The 19,652-nt window shown below is 36.7% G+C and overlaps 1 protein-coding gene and 1 non-coding gene across 2 annotated transcripts; both read right to left on the bottom strand.

Moving 5' to 3' along the window:
• Positions 1-5,780: 5,780 nt before the first annotated feature.
• On the bottom strand, positions 5,781-11,235 carry LOC145563898 (glycosyltransferase BC10-like). The gene is made up of 2 exons (XM_081624294.1): positions 10,099-11,235; positions 5,781-6,727 (listed from the first exon to the last, which is right to left on the bottom strand). The coding sequence occupies exons 1-2, from the start codon at positions 10,732-10,734 to the stop codon at positions 6,086-6,088; spliced, it is 1,278 nt and encodes a 425-aa protein (XP_081480420.1). The 5' UTR covers positions 10,735-11,235; the 3' UTR covers positions 5,781-6,085.
• A 6,296-nt stretch (positions 11,236-17,531) lies between these two features.
• LOC145565812 (small nucleolar RNA R71) lies at positions 17,532-17,636 on the bottom strand. Its single transcript, XR_014095188.1, has one exon. It is a non-coding gene; the product is annotated as a small nucleolar RNA R71 (small nucleolar RNA).
• Between the last annotated feature and the right edge of the window lie 2,016 nt (positions 17,637-19,652).

The following is a 19,652-nucleotide window of genomic DNA, read 5'->3' as shown; positions in this document are numbered from 1 at the left end:
CTAGCCGCGCGAAAGGCTTGGGAAGCGCGCCAAATAGAAGTGTGCCACGTGGCAACACACGTGGCGGCGCGCCAAGGTGGCGGCGTGCCACGTTGGCAGCCACCAAGTGGCAACGCGCCACGTGGTAGCATGCCACGTTGGGAATGCCATGTGGCAACAGGCCGCGGACCCGGGGACGGGTCATGGACGCGGGCCAAAAGGTGGCGGCCCAACCGAACCCAACTTAGGGCTCAAGGTTGGGTGCCACATGGTTAGATCACAATGCATATGAGTTGCCTTGGGGAGCAAGTGAGGAAGTGGTCCTCACCTAACCATGTGACACTTGTTACTTTGTTATTCCTTGGTTTATTTAATTAATGATTGAATTCAACATTCTTTCTATGTGGGATCTTTTTGTGAAAAGTCCCGCATTGAAAGATGAGTGGAATTCACAAGGAAGCACTCCTTATAAATAGCCAAGGCATACCTTGGGATTGTTCACTTGAGTAAGGTGTTAGAAAAGACATCTCCATTGAGAAAACCTTTAAACACATATAATTACTCGAGTTTAGGTCGGGCTTAGCTAACCTCTAAGCATTGGACCTTATCGGGGTCGTGTTGTGGGTTGACTTCCGTTAGAGGTCTTCGTATGAGCGAAGCTAAAAGCTTTACGAAGTAAGAGCGAAGCACGCGTCAAAGGTATTAATCTTTCCTTAATTCTTGTTGTTTAAATTAATTATGCTTTGTGATTATATTAATTGTGAGTGTGGTCTTGGCTCGGGTTTTCTTCCACGGTGAGTTAGACTCATCGAAACCCAATAGCGGTATCGGAGCCTTACTCATTTACTTTTATAATCATAATTTTCAAGGTGTTTTTATGGCTTAATTTTTCTGGTTTTAAGTTGCTAATTAGATTAGTAGCTCGGTTTTATTATTTTTAAGCCCGTATTAGAGCTGTCTTTAGCCCAGAACCCAGATTTTCGCCCAAAATAGTGAATTTTGGGTGAAAAACGTGTTTTGGAAATGATTTTAATCTTTAAGGGTTGTGTTTTTGGCCAAAATCCGACCATAAATGCTTTTTCGAGGGATTTTTCGTTTTGACGAAAAAAATTTAAGTCTTTCGAACCTTGAATCTTAATGGCATATTTATGGTGTTTATGTATTTGGTTCTTTCCTTAATTTTTCTGCAATTTTAAACCCCTTTAAGCATGATTACTTTATAGTAATTGGTGCTTGAAAGATTGGTTCATATTTTCACATAATTGCAAATCCATTGCATTAAGTGTGAAAAATTTATTCTTTGAGGCTTCTAAGTACTAAAGATTCAATCTTTAATTGTTTTAAGTGATTAAAACTTTGAGTTACTAAATTCCAAGATTTTTTTGTTGAAATTTTTATTTAATCATGTATTAAGTTGATTGGAATCACAAAGTTTGAATCTTGTGATAGAAATTTGATTTATCTTCATGTTGGAAGATATAATTTTTCAAGGATTCACAAGTTAAAGTTGGAATCTTTATTTGAATATTTGTGTTCATAATTCCAACTCCCCTTTATTTTGTCAAAATATCATGATTAATTTAAATTGATTAAATTAATAATGAGTTATTACCCTTGTTCATGTTATTGCACCAAGTTAAACCAATTTTATTAAAGAATGATTCTTGGAAATAATTTTGGTTATGTGCACCTTGATGAATTTTTAATTTAAGTTGGACTTGTATTAATTTTTCATTTTGGCTCATTTTATTAATTCTAAATTAATTTGGATTTAGTTAATTAGTCACGCAAAATTGGGGTTTAAAACCCGGGGTGTTGCACGAAAATCGAGGGCAAAATGCCCCTTGGCGAGCCGGGCTGCATAGCAGCTCGCATGTGGCTGTCAAGGGCAGCCTCGACGAAGGTGCAGCCCATGCGTGGCTGTTGCCATAGCCAGCAAGCACGGCTGCCAGCCGAAGCAGCAGCAGCACCATGGTGCAGCAGCAACGCCGGCCATATGGGCTGCTGTGCATAGGCTCGGCTGCCTGTGGTTGCTTACGTGTGGTTGAGCCTTGTGGTGCATGTGTTGCTTGGTGTGGCTAGGTGTGCGCACAACCCCTCACTTAGCGCTTGTGCCTCGTTTTAAGGCTATGTTTATTTGCAATTTTGGCGTTTTAATTTTTTTAATTAATTATTTTGGTTTTAAATATTTTAATTAAAATTTTGAGGCTAGGCCTCGGTTTTGAGCGACATTGGCAAAATTTAATTTTGACGAAATTTTAGGTTTACCGACTTAATTAATTGGATTAATTAAGATGGATGCGGAATTTAGTGGGAGCTTCAATATTAATTGTGCTAAATTACATAATCGATTTAACAAACTTTGACTAGTTTTTATTAGGCATGTTAATTGAATTAACGACCTAAATTAGTTACTAGTTTACCCGAGTTTTATGCATTGATACATGTTTATCGTTGTAAAATGCATGGGCCATTCACAAATAGTGAATGGATGAATGAAATGTATATTCTCTCACAGGTTTTATGAAATAACAACTAGTAGGGCCTGATTAGGATAGAAAATACGGACTGCAATCTGTGATGTATTTTTGTAAATCTAAATACGGTATGCGAACCGTTGAGTATTTTTATACCTTAATATTTAGATTAGTCCTAATAGTAGATACTAGTATTTGCATAATTATGATCATGTCTTGAAGACGGAGGTTCTTGGAAGACGAAGCCATGAAGTTGCAAAAGGCCGTCCCTTGAAGACTTGAAGACTCAAGGGGTCATGCTAGTTGCCAAATGCATCTTTATTTATGTTTTCAATATATATATTTATGATTTTATATGTGTGTGAATCATATGTTAGATGCATGTTTAGGATTTCGAATGTTGGGATGATTAATTAAGTTCATTTAAATCAACCAACATAGAAACCCTAGGTCCCTAAAATATTGAGTAACACTTGTCATTCCAAAACAACACTTATCGACCAATTGAGAGTATTGATGGGCTACGCCAAAGCGAGGCATCACTATTATTCCCTAGGATACGTAGGGTATGATGATTGGTTTGTCAAAACAAGACATCGCATACATGTTGGTTTTGGTTATACTCAATGATATGAGTGATGGACTCCTAACATGTCGTGGCAAATTAGATAAATTGTTGAGAGAGCATTAGATGCGACGATTTATCCAACGAAGAGTGGCTTGGAGCCATTAGCAAAGAGTTGCTTACCTTAGAAGATTGAGTGTTAAGACAAGCCAAAGCATGCTTAACCACTCATTGTTTTTTTGGATCTTGGAATTGCCTTATTCTCGCCAAATGGGGACAAATTTAATGCTTGGATAAGACGTTTAATAAGATTGAAAATTTGCATGAATGCTTTTAAATTTCAAACTTATTATGTTATTTTCTTGATAAATGGTTATACTTTGCACTTATATTTGTAGAATTCCAAATCAAACTATATTGTTTTCCGTGATTTGTAAAGGAAATCTTTGAGAATAATTCTCAAAGAAAGGAAAGGCATTTCTAAAATACAATTCTCATAAATGACTTTTATAAGTCCGAAAGGACGGTTGGACATCATGTATTCAAAATACTAGGTAGTTTTGATAAACATGAAGTATTGAGTTGGAAACTCAAATGTCAATGCTTGACAACAAACATATCTTTTCGCTTTATACACTAGTGAGCACAACTCATTGATGTATTAATTCAAGTACGAATTAAAGGAAAAGATGGAACTTTGTTATACGGCGCACAAGATGCTTAGTCATGTCTAACAAATTATAAAAGTCAAAGACTCTTAAATAAATGGTTCTTAAAGATTATGAGAAGAAGTATGATAAAAAAATATAGGAAACAAGGAACAAAGAAAAGGAATTAGATTCCATTTCTACTAAAGAATTCATGTTAACTTAGCAAGTCATTATCTTCATAAGTAACAGATAATGCTTGAGTGTTACACTTTAAAAGTGACCTCAAACTATTGAAAATAAGCTAAGTTATTGATTTACAAGTTTAGAATGAAGCAAGAAGAGCTACATCAGTTGTAAGATCGTATGCTTTGTTTAAAGACCTTTTAAGCTAAGGCTGGAACAAATAAATGGTTATTGTGTTCCATAATCAGCAAATAATCCATTAACACACGGAAAGACTCACATTCTAAGTAAAGAGCAATAGTTGCAAATTTATTTGAATGGGGTGGTTGTCTAAACCATGAGTCAAGAATGTTTGATTATAAACAAACATTTCCCTAACATGAAAACTCACAAAATTCAAATCATAGACATGATTTGTGTTCCGGACATCTTTAGAAATGTCACATAACAAGAATGTACTCAAGGCTATATAAGCTCTTGACAATTGATCGATTCAGAATCGTTCTAAGACAGTTGCAAATTTATTTTAATGGCGTGGTTTCGGGGTGGGGGTTGGGAAACGAAAGTGAGGAAAGGGAAGGGGTGGGGTGCGTAGGTGGGGAAAGGGGGGGTGGGAGTGGGGTCGCCAGCGCTGGGCAATTCTCTGGGACGCCGGACGCCGGCAGGGGGTGGGTTGGGGGAGGGCGGTGGTGGCGCGATGGTGGGGTTGGGGTAGTTTTAGGTTTTTTCTTTTTTTTAATTTTTTTTCTATTTTTTGGCCATTAATAAAGCGCCATGTGTCTTTATGGCCCCACTTAACGGATTCCTAAACGGAATCAGTTAAGTGGTGGTAAAATCCAATTTTTGGAATTTTTTGTGGTGTTAAAATAATTTTTTTTTTATTAGGGTGTTGAAAACCAATTTCATGTTTCTGTGTGGTGTTAAAATTTAAAATTTCCTATATTATAAGCTTATACTATAAACTTTATAGTTATTTAAGTCTAATATAATCATTTATTTTTAGTTATTTTCCATAAATACATAGTGAATGATAAAAAATATAGAATGAAAAACAATATCTTAGAAAACTATTTTTTTTTCGAATTAGTTTTGCTGGGAGAAAAACTACACCATGAAAAGTCATGTGTCATTCTTAATGTCTTTTTTAGTAATATGTTGATGACTAAGATTTGATGCGTAAATTTCTAAGATTTCTTCAACCTTCTTGCGGACTTTAAAGCCCCAATTGTAGTTAAAATAAAGAGGGCAGAGGAATGAGGAGAGCGATGGAGGTGGTAAGGGTATTGTGATGTTTTTCGGTGAATTTGTTGAGCAAAATGGGGAAGATGATGAATTTTATATTAGCGGAAGAACCCACCGTCGCCTTAAGAGCAAGGACTTGAGAGGTACGTGTAAATTTTAAAACATTGGTTACAACTTATGAAAATCGATAACACAAGGGTCCGTATAATATAGAAAAAACAAGAAAAGAGAGAGCAACGACTGATATTGTCAAACCACTAACTATTTTAAAAACCAAACTAAGCTCGGTCTAATAGAAAGTTTGCACCTTTATGAGGTTAGGGTTTAATTTTCATTAGAGACACTTTGAGGGTGGGAACCCCTAACCCTTTTAAAGTGTCGACTTGTAAATACTAGACCATAAAAGCATGAGAGGTGGATTCTTCACCTTACCTTCAAAAAAAAAAAAAAAAAAAAAAAAAAAAAAAAAAAAAAAAAAAAGATTAATTTAAATACACCTTACCAAAGTCGTTGGTTACTTGGTGCAGGGAAGCTTGCATTTGGCTTTCCATGATTTTGACTGTTAAAAATCTTCTGATCAGACTGTTAACCAACATTTCCACAATACTAAGGCACCCAAAGCGATAGCGCAAAATTAGGTAGCACAATTTTTATACAATCTAATCTATTTGAATTGATAAAAAAATTCTTGTATGACTTTAGTAAGTTAAGGGATATGTCCCAGAATGATTGCAGCAAGGCCGGCTACTTAATTTACTTCTTTAAATTTTATGCAAATAAATTACTGGAGTAGAAGTAGAACAATAAAAATTCTTGTGATTGTTTTCTTTCCATTGCGTACCTAAATCAATCAAAATTTTCTGTACAAAAGAAAAAAGAAAAAAAAGGAAAGAGCTGACCAGAACTTACTAAAGTATATCTGATCCAACCAGCATCCAGACCAAAACTCTTTGGATGAGGCTCCATTCCAGTTGAGTCAATGAAATATGTCAATATCCCATTACCTTAGAGCTTATGTTAAGCAAGGGCTCCAGAGCGCTTGGACCAAACTTTCGAGCAAACAGGTAACAAATAGGTGTTCTCAGAGAATTATACCAACATTCTGTCCCATTATTTCTGATATTCTGTATGAAACCTTCAGTAATATTTTCTCTACCAAAACTCGCCGGATGAGGCCCTCCCAAAGACCAATCAACCCAGGTCACAGTACGATTAGCGTTGAGGTATGGATGGAATATGTTGAGGTAAGTAGGAATATAGTGTTCATCAGGGTAGCAAGATGGATGGCAGTATCTTCTGAAAAGATCATAGTACTTGTAATCAGATATAATTTCAATAGCCAAAGCTCGCTTGATTTCAAACCACTGAGATCCTTTTCTCCATTGATGGAGCCTAATATTGGGTCCCATTCTGCGGCTGTAACGGCCACGACCATAACGTGAGGGATCATCATAGGACTCCACAAAACTGTGAACAGATTCTATGAGGTATTTGTACACTGTTTGAAAATTGTAGACTGGGATGCAGCTCTCAGAAATAAGCACAAATCGTTCATTCGAAAAGTCAAGGAGAGCATCGGCTAAAAGCCTCTTCTCAGCATCTGCCAGAGATATATCACCCCAGGAAACTTTCTGCAAGCATGAACATTAAGATTGAATCTTGTACGTTCAAATAGCAGATTAATCAGAAAATATGTTAACAAACATTAGAACACATCACGGACAGACCAAAGAAATACTTGTATCTAAAAGCACTAAAGCAGAGTAGCTTAGGATTTCATAGTGGCTTTATTTTAGCTGGTCAGCAAAATCTTAGCCCAATATAAGCATCCACAAGAATGTTCAGTTGATTGTTCTCCAAATTGACTCATAGACCACAAATCAATGAACACTAGAAAGGGAAAGATGGGAACCAAATGGAGAATGATTAACTGAGATCAAAGCTGTATTTGTATCTATCGTAGATAAGACCCATATGGAACCTCTAATTTTGGAGGAGAAACTAAACAATCCAATCACTGACAAAGATGTTACATACACCCATAAAGTGTTTCCTCTACAATTAAGAAAAATACGTGTATTGAACCAATTATAGTTCTAAACAAGTCAAAGAATTTGTCTAGAACATCGAGTGGGAAATAGTCCCAAAATTCTAAGACACTGCAACAACTCAACTACACTAGCATGACTGATGATTACATGATTGATATTCAAGCCTCATGCTTACAAGGAGGTAAAAATCGTAAAAGTGATTAAAATTATTAGCATGGCAAACAGGCAACAGCCAAATAGCCAATCAACTACATTATGGGCGGATGGATGGACCATTTAGATGATAATTGGGCAGGGATGAGTAAGTAAAAAAGGGGACAGTTGGAAATCAAATCTTTGTGCAGCCACATATCATTGTTTGACCAAGATAATCATGTGAAGAAAAAGAAATACATATATTTAACAGGAGATAACAAGACGTCATGGTCCCAATGACCCAACACCGTAGTAGTGCCTACACAAATTTCTGCCCCACCACCTACATCAACCCTTTCAAACATCAACAGCACTGTCAGAAATAAGAATCAAACAAAGAGAAACTCTATAACAGACTAATAGGCAAATGATGAGAACACATGGGTAATCATCCTACCACAAGATTCGAAGACTTGTCCCTGTATAGAATATTTTATACAGCTAGATGAAACTGCATGATCAAATTCTTTTTCTAGTGTTACCTCACTAATTAACCAGTTGACAGAAAGTATTGATTGCATAAGGTAGCTTTTACCACTTTAACAGTCACACACATTGTGACACCTCCCCACTCCCCTCCTCCCAGCCAAAAAAAAAAGTGAAGGCCAGGATATTGGCATACAGATACTAGAAGCTAGTTGAAGGGAAAATGTACAAAATACCAATTACTCCCTTTATCCACTTTTGTATGCCCAATTGGGAGTAAAGTCACTTTTTAATTATTGGTTGGAAGGAATTGATGGAAGTGGAAATTGATGGGCCAAATGTAGTGGGCGTTTTAACTAAAAAAGTTGGAGGTGCAAACTTAGATGGAATAAAAAGGAAATTAGGAAAAAACATTAAGGATGGAGCAAGTAGTAGATATAGGTCTAGTTTTCATCAACTTCAATAGGTACATCAATTACAATAAAAAAAACTTTTCTGTTCTATACATGTCAGGGTCACTAATGTTTACAGATATCAAAAACAAAGAAACATATTAAGCACATCCGTTAAAAAATATCCAAATTCAGAAATTAATAATTAAGACTCAATAAACCAATCTACTCACGGAAGAATAGTTACATAAGCACAGACAACCGACACTATATATTCATCTACTTTCAACAACTTTCAACATTAGAATGTCTTGAACAATGTCAATTGATGCTTACATTTGCTATCCACAGGAGCCATGACTTTAGCGGTAGGTGGCATAGCTAGTAAACAGAGGCATCTTCAAAATTCAAATATTTTTATTGCACTAACCACAATCTCATAAACCGCGACTAAGAGAACGTATTACTTAGTGTTTGGGGGTAAAAATACCCCCTATATGTGGACCAATGCCACCGCGACACGTGTCTGCAAGCTCAGCGCTCAATGAGCCAATTAGAGCATAACACGTGTCACTCAATGATAGAAGGGTGAAAATGGAATTTAAGCCCACAACCCTAGAAACCATAAAACGGTGGGAAGCCAATCTACTTAGGTTAAATAACCTAAGAGGCACATATCCCAATGCTCTATAAATACTGATCATTACATCAGTTTCAGGGGATCGAATTCTCTCTAAAAGGGCAATGCCCCCCACATTTACTCTCCCTTCTGTCTACTTTCTCTCTCTAAAATACATTATTTTGGTCACTCACTTGATCGTCGGAGGCAGACCTCCAGGCCCCCCAAGTTCCGTTGTTTTGCAGGTGATCGGGCCGTTCGAGTGTTGCATTGCGGATCTGTCTCCCGAGCCCACTCGGGTACGTACAAAAAACCCCAAAACATTTGGCGCCGTCTGTGGGGATCGAACCCACGACCACGTAGCTCAGCGCTCAATGAGCCAATTAGAGCATGACACGTGTCACTCAATGATAGAATGGTGAAAATGGGATTTAAGCCCACAGCCCTAGAAACCGTAAAACGGTGGGAAGCCAATCTACTTAGATTAAATAACGTAAGAGGCACATATCCCAATGCTCTATAAATACTGATCATTACATCAGTTTCAGGGAATCGAATTCTCTCTAAAAGGGCAATGCCTCCCACATTTACTCTCCCTTCTCTCTACTTTATCTCCCTAAAATACATTATTTTGGTCACTCACTTGATCGTCGCAGGCGGACCTCCGGCCCCCCGGGGTCTGTTGTTTTGCAGGTGATCGGACTGTCGAGTGTTGCATTGCGGATCTGTCTCCCGAGGGACGTACACACCCTCCATTCAGGTACGTACAAAAAGCTCCAAAACACTTAGTGTAAATAAGCTTCATTCATGGTGCAATGATCCATCAGAGCGAGTGCCAAAGTTTCACAAAAAATGAACACCAAACAATACATCTCTAACTCTCCAATACTACGATTGTAATCCTCAGACGGTGCTTGATTAACCCAGCACAAACACTCTACAATTCTAGCACTAATCAAATTCACTAGTGTCTTCTCAATTAAACATCACATCAATAAATTCTCATAATTGTCCATACAATTAGATAGCAAGAAAAATCCATCCATCACTAAACAACACCAATCACTACGTCCCTATCGCTAGGATTGTAATTCTCAGAGAATTATAAATTATGACAAACAATCAATCGGGACACAAAACTCGACAAATTCACTAGTGTCTATACCATCTAACCTTAAAGATCAATTCGTATAAAATTCACCAGTATCAAGTATACCCATAAAACTCAACAGGGCTACATTATTTAAATATAATTAGAAAATAAAACCAGACTTCAAGTAAACCGTATGTAAGCAGGAAACAACTAAGAATCAACGTACCTGACTAGGAATTTGGCGGCCGAAGAAGACGGAATAGGGCGTAACATTAAGTATAAACCCAGGCAAAGTATGCACATAAATAGAAAACAAATCTTCATGCCCTTCAAAAAACCTCTCCCACAAAGGCAACAATGGCAAAGGACCCCTAGTCAAGAACATGAACGCCACTTTAGGTACTCTTTTAAAAGGGTACCCTTGAATTTGAGGCACCATTGATGCCCTCCAAAACAATTCCTGATCACTTAAACCATGAATCAACTCTTTAGGATGCACCAAATTCTCCAAACTCAAACAATCAATTTTCGGCTGTTTGTTAACCATTGTGCAGTTACTAATAATATGACTGCTACTAATAATGTTATTCTGTGGCGCGGCAGCGACAGCGTGGCGGCTGTGCCGAGAATTTATATACCAGTTATCAACAACATCAATATGAGAGCCTGAAATTAATCCTATAACTATACCTGTAACAAATACCACTAGACATAGTACAAGCCTAATTATTTTGAACGATGTATCTTTCATATTTGAATTAGATTGATAATAATGACGTTGGGAATCCTTATTACTGTTAGTATTAATCACTGGTGATGAAAACTTCTCAAAATCCTCCTTTTCTCCTCTATTTCGCACCATTAAAATTTTCCCTTTTTGGGAGATTTTAAGAGCCAATCATGTAGCGGTGCCGATTGCGGAGATCTGGTGACGGAGATCTCGATGGAGGAAGGGTGATTTAGGCGTCGGAGGAATTCAGGTGGATATGCGACGGCTTGGAGAAGTAATTTGAGGGGAATTGGTGAGGAGGCGGAGATGGATTTGTTTTTTACTCCGTAATTGTTTGTTTTTTTGGGTGTTGAGGAGGACAGAGAAGCTAGGATGCACGGATTCGGGTACGAACACGGATACGGTTATGAAATGGATATGGAAAAACGACAAGCTTAAATAGGGGGTACGAGTACGGCAAATTATAAAGCATATAATATATCCAAAAAAAAAAAAAGAATTTGACAACCTATTGAATGAAACGCTAAATAGTTGACATCAAAACATACCATTTTGTTGAAAACTAGTAAACAAAGTGTCACTAGCATCCGAGCATCGTTGCATACCACAAATAAAAATACTTACTTTAATGTACCAAGAAACCAAATAAAAGTACTACAAACCATAGATAATACAGGCAAAGGTACTAATGGTCTTCAATCTCTTCATTCTTCACCATCATTAAGTATATCATCAAATATCATACTTTCCATCTCGAGTTCATCAAGTAAGAGCTCGACCATCTCAAGTACACCAACATCTCCTAGGTTATTATGCTCATCTCCAATTTATACACTCAATTATTAAAAATCAAATTAGGGAAAAATTTTTGTACATCCAATAAACCAATTTTCAACAACAATTAATCATAAATATAAACAAAATAGACTAATAATATATTATAAAGTAAAGTAAATTTATAACAACTTGGAATTTGGTCCACCAAAGTAGAAGATTAACAAGAATATGGTGAAGGGAAGGAGGTCTAACGCAGCCCCGTAACAGCAAACTCGAGTGTATCGTCGGCGGTGGTGGTTGATCGGGTGTATCTCCGGCGGTGGTTGACTAGGTGTATCGTCGGCGGTGGTTGACAGTGAGGGGTAGAGGCGGCGAACTGTGTGAAGTGAACTTGCGATTTGCGAATTGTGAATGAAACCCTTAATGTAATACAGTAAAAGAGGGGTTTCAATTTTTCTTAAAGAGCTAAGGTGGCACTTAGGTGGCGTGTCCAATGCAGAACGGGCTGTGTCACCACATGACACGGTCCGTGTCCAAAAAATAATAAAATATTAGGACACGAATTTTCGCGTGTCCGAGACGTATCTCCCCGTGTCCCACGCGTGTCCGTGTCTGACACGCGTGTCGACACGGACACCTCACCAAAATGGCTTGTCCGTGCTTCCTAGCAGAGAAGTATATACGTAGGAGTCAATTAGTCAACAGAGATTTTATACATTACGTAGGCATAAAAATAAAGTTTGACTTTCGAATTTTCGTCTATAATTATGTTTAGGAAAAAATGAGGATGTCTTAGGCTCTAGCATTTTATTTTTTTTTGACAAAAGATTCTATTAACCAAAAACAATATTATAACCTAAAATAGAAAACTAAACAACCTAAAGACACACACTAATAACCATTACAGGAAAAACGAAGAGAACAAAACACTAAAAGAGTCTTGCAACAAACCAATAGCTGCGGAGCCCGGACAATCAAGAAAACAAAACCACATCCCAACCATGGAACAAGAGAAGCCGAATGAACTGAAATAGTCAAGATGGATCAAGAGCGCAGATCCTAAACATTGAAGAGAACCCGAACTTGCATTGTCAACGAAGGAAACTCGTGATGGAAAAAGAAGGGAGACGGAAGAACCCGAAATATGCATCTTGTTGCTGAAGAACTGACCTATGACACCATGCCACTCCTAAGGGTTAAAAAGCGCAACTGCATCCTAGGAGTCTGGGAACACAACCCATAGAGTCATTTACTCTAAAGAATCTATGAGAACCCGTGCATCCAAATGTAGGTTCTCTTCTTGCAATTCTACCAACAGAAAATGCAAGAAAATGGAGAATTTCGCTTAACCCAAACATCAAAGATAGGTAGCCTCCTTCAAGATTTTGATTAATAGCGATGACTGACCTTGTCATTACCCAAACTAACAAAGGGATGATAACAATTGTATAAATGCCCATATCATCCCACAACCAAGCAAGAAGACCTACAAACCAAACTCTTCCCCCAAAACCACACTCCTCCTATAAACTCACCCCCTGGGAAATTGTTTTAACCACTAGGGGAACAAATTCACACCCCGACAAGGCTACTAGAAGGGCCACCAACCAAACTAGCAAGGGATTGTTTAAGCTTACAACCCCTAAAATCGGCCAATAAGGCTCAGAAGACCACATCAACACTTCGTTATTAACTTCCAAAACTAGAACTGCTATATAGAACTCTAACTCATAACCAAGAAGAGTAAGTGAATTATTTAAAAATACGTACCAAAACAACAAAACAAACAATTTATAAAAGAATAACATAATAAAGCTAAAGCAACCAATAACAGCAACTCTACAAAACAAGCACACAAACAATGAGAGAACACCGGAGAAGGCTACAAGAACCGGACAAACCTCACCAGCAGCAACCCAAACTAACACCAGAAAATCATCAACGACAACGCAACAAGAACCGTACCCCTCACTGAACCTAACCTTGGATACGCAAGGAAACCCTAGAGTTAACTTCACCTTTACTGTCAGAAATTAATTAACGAAATTCCTTTCGACGGCGGCGTTAAGAGTAGCCTTTGGTTCTTGAGTCGCTGAAAGTAGTCACAAAACACTTCATGATTTACCAAAAACCTTGAACCCATCAAAGAGGGCTCTCCCCTGAATTCTTCCCCTACGGACCCTAAAAAGCGAAAAATAAACCACCAAAAAAGGGAACTAACGGACAAACTGGGCTAGCCGGCGACGGCTTGGCGAAACGCGCCAGTCGCCGATGAGCAAGGCTTGAGAAAAGGGGGGCGGTGAAGGTGGTGGAAGATAAGGATAGGGGTTAGAGAGGTCTTAGGCTCTAGCATTATGTTTAAGAAAAATGAGGATGTCTCAGTCTCTAGCAACTAGAGGCGAGAAAACCTGAGGAAGTCTGAATGAAGTGTTGTTATGCATAAGAAAATGCATAACAACCAATTAGGCGCTGTTTTGAAGGAAAATAAAACGGATTGGGTCCTACGCTACAGTAAAAAGGAAGCACTTTACTCAGAAATAAAGGTAAATGCTTGTATTGGAGAGAAGTATAATACAATTGTATTATAATTTACGAGTATTGATGAGTGTCATTTATGGCACTCATATGGTAGAATTTTAGGACATTTTTCTTATATTTTATAGCTTTTCTCTTTAAATAATGCTTTAGTTTTGATCTTTTATGATTTAGTTCCTTCGTTTCCTTTATTTTGTGGTTTCTTGCATTTTAAGGGTATTTTCGTCTTTTCCTTTTTACTTGCTCTACTTTCTTTCATCACAGGACTTGCTCAAGCCTCAAGATTCATTTTGGAAGGATCTCCAAGTCTTTTGGATGCTTGGGACAAGGTTTCGCATTATTCAGTTGGCAAGTGTGCAAGATAAGAGGCAAGCTACCACTCTTGGCTTTTGCGCTCTCGAGCATCACCATCATCGCATGTCTTGGTCATGAACATGCAAAAATGGAGTTTTCAAGGTTACCCTCCTCGCAGACATCACATGAGAGCGTCGACTATAGGGATGCATGAGAGCGCTAGAATCGAAGCTTCACGCAAAGGGGCCACGAGCTAGCAACAAGGGGAGCCGCGCACCGAGCATGCAGCAAGGGTGCGCGCGCAGACCCCCTGTGCGTGCGTCCAGGCCCCTCGGTGCGTGCACACGAGGCTGTTGTGCGTGCGCACCACTACCTCCCATCCCCATACTTTTCTCTTGCTATAAATACCTTTGACCTTTCCTTTTTAGGGGAGGACGTTTTTTTTTTTCTGATACTTGATATATTTTTCTAGATTTAGTAGAGAGAGAAAGAAGACAGAGAAACACTTGAATACTTGATTTGTACTTCAAATTACTTTATTAAGCTTGTATTTCTTCCTTAATCTATGATAATTAGTGAGATTTTCTTCCCTTCAATTTGCCTTTTGCTTGATTCTACCTTTAATTCTTGTATGATTGCTTTGATTGTTGATCTTTGGGTTGAAAGTTTAATTTGATTTGATTTTCTTCTTGATTAAGCTTGAAATGATGATGTTTGTGATTCAATTTGTTTTTTTTTTTCAATCTTATTATGTCTAGTGAGTAGATTAGTAGCTTGGGAGAAGGGGAAGCATGCTTGATTGATGATCATTGCTAGTTGATGATTCTTGATTGATTGAATTGTTCTAGTTAAATTGGTTAACATAGTTGTGCATGTGATTGATTTGAACAGGACTGATCAACCTTGATGATTAATCTAGATTGAATTGTAATTTTCAATGACATGAACCCTTGATTTGAGAATTGCTTTAATTGATTGAATTTGATTGTGATTTTCCTTGTTAGTCATTCATAGTGATTCCTAGCATGACTTATAGGAGATAGCTCTTGAATTCTATTGATTACAACTATTGTTTTCCTTTGCAACGTTTTAATCGACTGAGTTCTTCGTCGTTTGGCATGATCATTGAGCTTGCATGTGGAACCTTAATCCCTAGTGTTTACCATATTGACCTTCTTCATTGCTTAGGCCCCGTTCTTTAGAGCTGCTCTGCTCTGCTGAAATCTGCTTTGTTCTACGCTGCTCTGCTGAAATCTACTCTACTCTGCTTCAATCTGCTCTACTCTGCTCTGCTTTGCTTAAAAATAATACTTCATATTGAATTATTATAATAATAATAATAATAATTAATATTTAATAATAATAATAAATAATTTATATTTAATAATAATAATAATTAATATTGAATTGTTATTATAATAATAATAATAATTAATATTTAATAATAATAATAAATAAATAATATTTAATAATAATAATATTATAAAAAGTTAATATTTAATAATAACAACAAAAAATAAATAATATTTAATAATAATAATATTAAAAATTAATGTTTAATAAGAATAATACTAAATAAATAAATAATATTTAATAATAATAATATTATTAAAAATTAATATTTAATAATAATAATAATAATAATATTAAAAATTAATATATAATAATAATAATAAATAAATAATATTTAATAGTTATAATAATTAATAATTAATAATTAAAATAATAATAATAATAATAATAATAATAATAATAATAATAATTAATTTTAATAATAGTAGTAGTAGTAGTAGTAGTAGCAGCAGCAGCAGTAGCTGTAGCAGGAGCAGTAGTAGTAGGAGTAGGAGTAGTAGTAGCAGTAGTAATAGCAGTAGTAGTAGAAGTAGTAGTAGTAGTAGTAGTAGCAGTAGCAGTAGCAGTAGTAGTAGCAGGAGCAGCAACAGTAGTAGTAGTAGCAACAGCAGCAGCTGTAGCACTAGTAATAGTAGTAGCAGCAGCAACAACAACAACAGTAGCAGTAGCAGTAGCAGCAGCAATAGCAGTAGCAGCAATAGTAGTAGTAGTAATAGTAGTAAAAATAATAATAAAATAATGACAATAATAGTAATAATAATACTTATTATTAATAATATTAATAATAATAATTGATTTTTTATAATAAAAATTAATATTTAAAGATAATAAATAATATTTAAATATAATACAATCTATTAATTTTTAATAATAAAAATAATAATAATAATAAAATAATATTTAATAATTATTATAATATTAATTAATATTTAATAATAATGCGATAATATTAATAATAGGAATAGTAGTAGTAGTAGTAGTAGTAGTAGTATTAGTAGTAGTAGTAGTAGTAGTAGTAGTAGTAGTAGTAGTAGTAGTAATAATAATAATAATAATAATAATAATAATAATAATAATAATAATAATGAAATCTGTTGTGCTCTGCTGAAATATGCTCTGCTCTGCCCAGAAGCTTAAAATAACAGGGCCTTAGTCGATTGAACCTTTAGATACACCACGAATTACCTCTAATTCTTCAAAGTAGCTTAACTATAGGCTATAGCATTCTTCCCCTCATTCCTCGTGGTACGACTCGGACTTGCCCTATATTAGGAGTAAATTTGATTTTCTTATTTGTTTGATTGGTGGAGCTTTAGATTTCAACGATCTAAATTACCTCACATCAAAATGGCGTCATTGCCGGGGAATGACGTTGGTGCTTTGCTATAGTTGTTGAGTCTACTTCATTTTATTTGAAAAGCACAAAAAGATTTTTCTCTTTTTGGCTACATTTGTAGCTGTGCTACTAATTGTTTCTTTTGAGATTGTATGCATAGAGCACGTGGTCGTTCTCTATGCCATTGATCCGGAAATTGAGAGGACAATTACAAGGATAAGAGTTGCTAGACGTTCTTTGAGTTTTAGCCCTCCAAGTGAAGAACCACAAGAAGAAGAACAAGCAATCATGGGAGAAAATCCAAGAGTGAAATTGAAGGAATTGGGGATTTCGGGAGCATATAGGTTTGAGAATGGGATTGCTCCACCCACAACACCGGCGAATGACTTTGAAACAAGATCGGCGATGATAACTTTGATAGAGAGGCGACAATTTACTGGGGCCAAGCATGAGAGTCATCTCAAAGTGAATGGAATTTCCCAAGAGTTCATCCGCCTCAAGCTTTTCCCCTTTTCTCTCATAGGACGTGCTTTGAAATGGTTGGACAAGGAAGTTAAACCAAATTCTCTAAGGACATGGGATGAGGTGACCAAGGAATTTCTATCCCATTTCTATCCACAAAAGAAAACGGCGGAGGCTAGAGCTTTGATTCAAGGTTTCAAGCAAAAGCCTAATGAAAGACTCTATGAAGCATGAGAGAGGTACAAAGAGTATTAAAGAGAGTGTCCTCACACGGAATTCCTACCTACAAAATCATTCAAATCTTTTATGGTGGCCTAAGTCCTCAAGGGAAATCGTGTCTTGATAGAGGAGCCGGAGGTCCCATTATGAATAGAACGGAGGAGGAAGTGGTAGACATCATTGAAGACGTAGTGAGGTATTATACAGATTGGCAAGATGGTGAAATAAGGGAACCAACTAGCAAGAGTATATCTTTGGTGTATTCGGTTGATCATCTTAATGCCATTAACAACTTGTCCTCAAAAATGACAAACTTAGGGAAGGAAATATCCGCAATCAAGGTGAAGTTGGAAAGTTCTTCCTCCAAGTTTCAAACCTTCCCTCCCAATTTAAGGGGAGAGGTATTTCTTCTAACTCTCATCCCCCTCCCTCTTCTAATAACATGCCTAGTGGTTGCTTGTTTTGTGATGTATGTGGTTCATATGATCATGATGCTTCTAATTGCCCTCATGCATGTATGGATGTGGGTGATGATCAAGATGGTAATGTGAATGAACATGTGAACTGTGTGTCAAATAATAATGAGTCAAGGTTTGATAATCAAAGGGGTCAATGGAATAGGAATTATCACAACCAAGGCAATCTTGACAACTATAACCAAGGTTGTGGTTATAGGAACCAAGGGAACTAAAACTCCCGAGGTAACTATAACAACAAAGGTTATAGTAGCCAAAATCAAAATCGAAATTATGGTAATCATAACCAAGGCAATGGGAACCATAATCAGGGTAATGGTCAAAATCAAAATAAGGGTAATTGGAACAATCAAAATAGGGGAGATTTTCAAAACAATGCTCAAAGGGGTCCCCACCCGGTTTTGCTCCAAAGACCCAAAATGATAATTCCTATGCACAACCCTCTTCTTCTATGACTAACTTAGAAGAAATCATTGAAAACCAAATCAAGTTGTTGAACACTTAAATGGCGGTGAGTGATAAGAAATTTAATGAGATGATGACTCATAATAAGATGATTGAAAACCAAATTTCTCAACTTGCCAATGCTTTGAAAGACCAAGAAAGCCCTTCTTCTTTACCCTCTCAAGGCCTAGACCCTAATAGACCCGTAAATGCCATTGTTACAAGGAGTGGTAAGGTACTTGAGGAGAGTTTGCCTAGGAAGAGTAAGGCTAACGAGGTTTCCGAGGAGGGTTTGGTTGAGGATGAGGGAGATGGTGAATCTTTGAGTGAAATAGTGGTAGAGACACCTAGGGAGGTGAAAGAAGAGAAAGAAAGTGTGAAACCCAAGCTTCCTATCCATAAATATTCATGAGACACAAGTTGGATGAACAATTTGGGAGATTTATTGAGATGCTCAAACAACTTCATCTTTCTCTACCATTTACCGATGTCATCACCCAAATGCCAAATTATGCAAAATTCATTAAAGACATTTTTAGTGGAAGGAGAACTTGTGACGTTGTAAAGACAGTCAACTTGATCGAGAATTATAGTGCAATCATAATGAACAAGATGCCACCTAAGTTAAAAGACCCCGACAATTTTTCTATCCCTTGTGCTATCTATAAGATGCAAATTGATAATGCCTTACATGACTTAGGAGCTAGTGTTAGCCTTATACCATATTTGGTCTATCAAAGACTTGAACTACGGGAGCTTTTGCCTACCAACATTACCTTGCAATTAGCCTATAAATAAATCAAGTTTCCAAAGGGTAAGGTAGAAGATGTTCCTTCGAGGGTAGGAAAATTTGTGATTTCGGTGGATTTTGTGGTTCTTGAAATGAATGAAGATGCTAGTATTCCTTTCATACTTAATAGACCTTTTCTTGCTACCTCGGATGCCATGATTGATGTTAAGAGTGCTAAAATTCCACTTAAGGTAGGAGTGAGGTAATTGAATTTGAATTGAATGAAAGCATGAAGTATCCATGTTCTTCCTTGGAAAATTGTATGATGATTGACTCTCTTAATCATGTTGTGTCTTCTATGCATGAGCAATTTCTCATCTCTTATGATGCTCTTGCGAATGTCTTGTTGAATAAGGAAAAGATA

Source organism: Chenopodium album, chromosome 10 (genome assembly GCF_948465745.1).
Source record: "Chenopodium album chromosome 10, dcCheAlbu1.1, whole genome shotgun sequence".
Taxonomy (NCBI): domain Eukaryota; kingdom Viridiplantae; phylum Streptophyta; class Magnoliopsida; order Caryophyllales; family Amaranthaceae; genus Chenopodium; species Chenopodium album.
Note: the sequence above shows the minus strand (reverse complement) of the source record. Positions and strands in the feature narration are given on the sequence as shown.

Excerpts from the sequence above, each read along its gene's own strand:
- LOC145563898 (XM_081624294.1), bottom strand. The coding sequence starts at position 10,734 with ATGGTGCGAAATAGAGGAGAAAAGGAGGATTTTGAGAAGTTTTCATCA. Across the intron at positions 6,728-10,098 it reads GCCGCCAAATTCCTAGTCAG|AAAGTTTCCTGGGGTGATAT; the intron begins GTACGTTGATTC and ends TCATGCTTGCAG.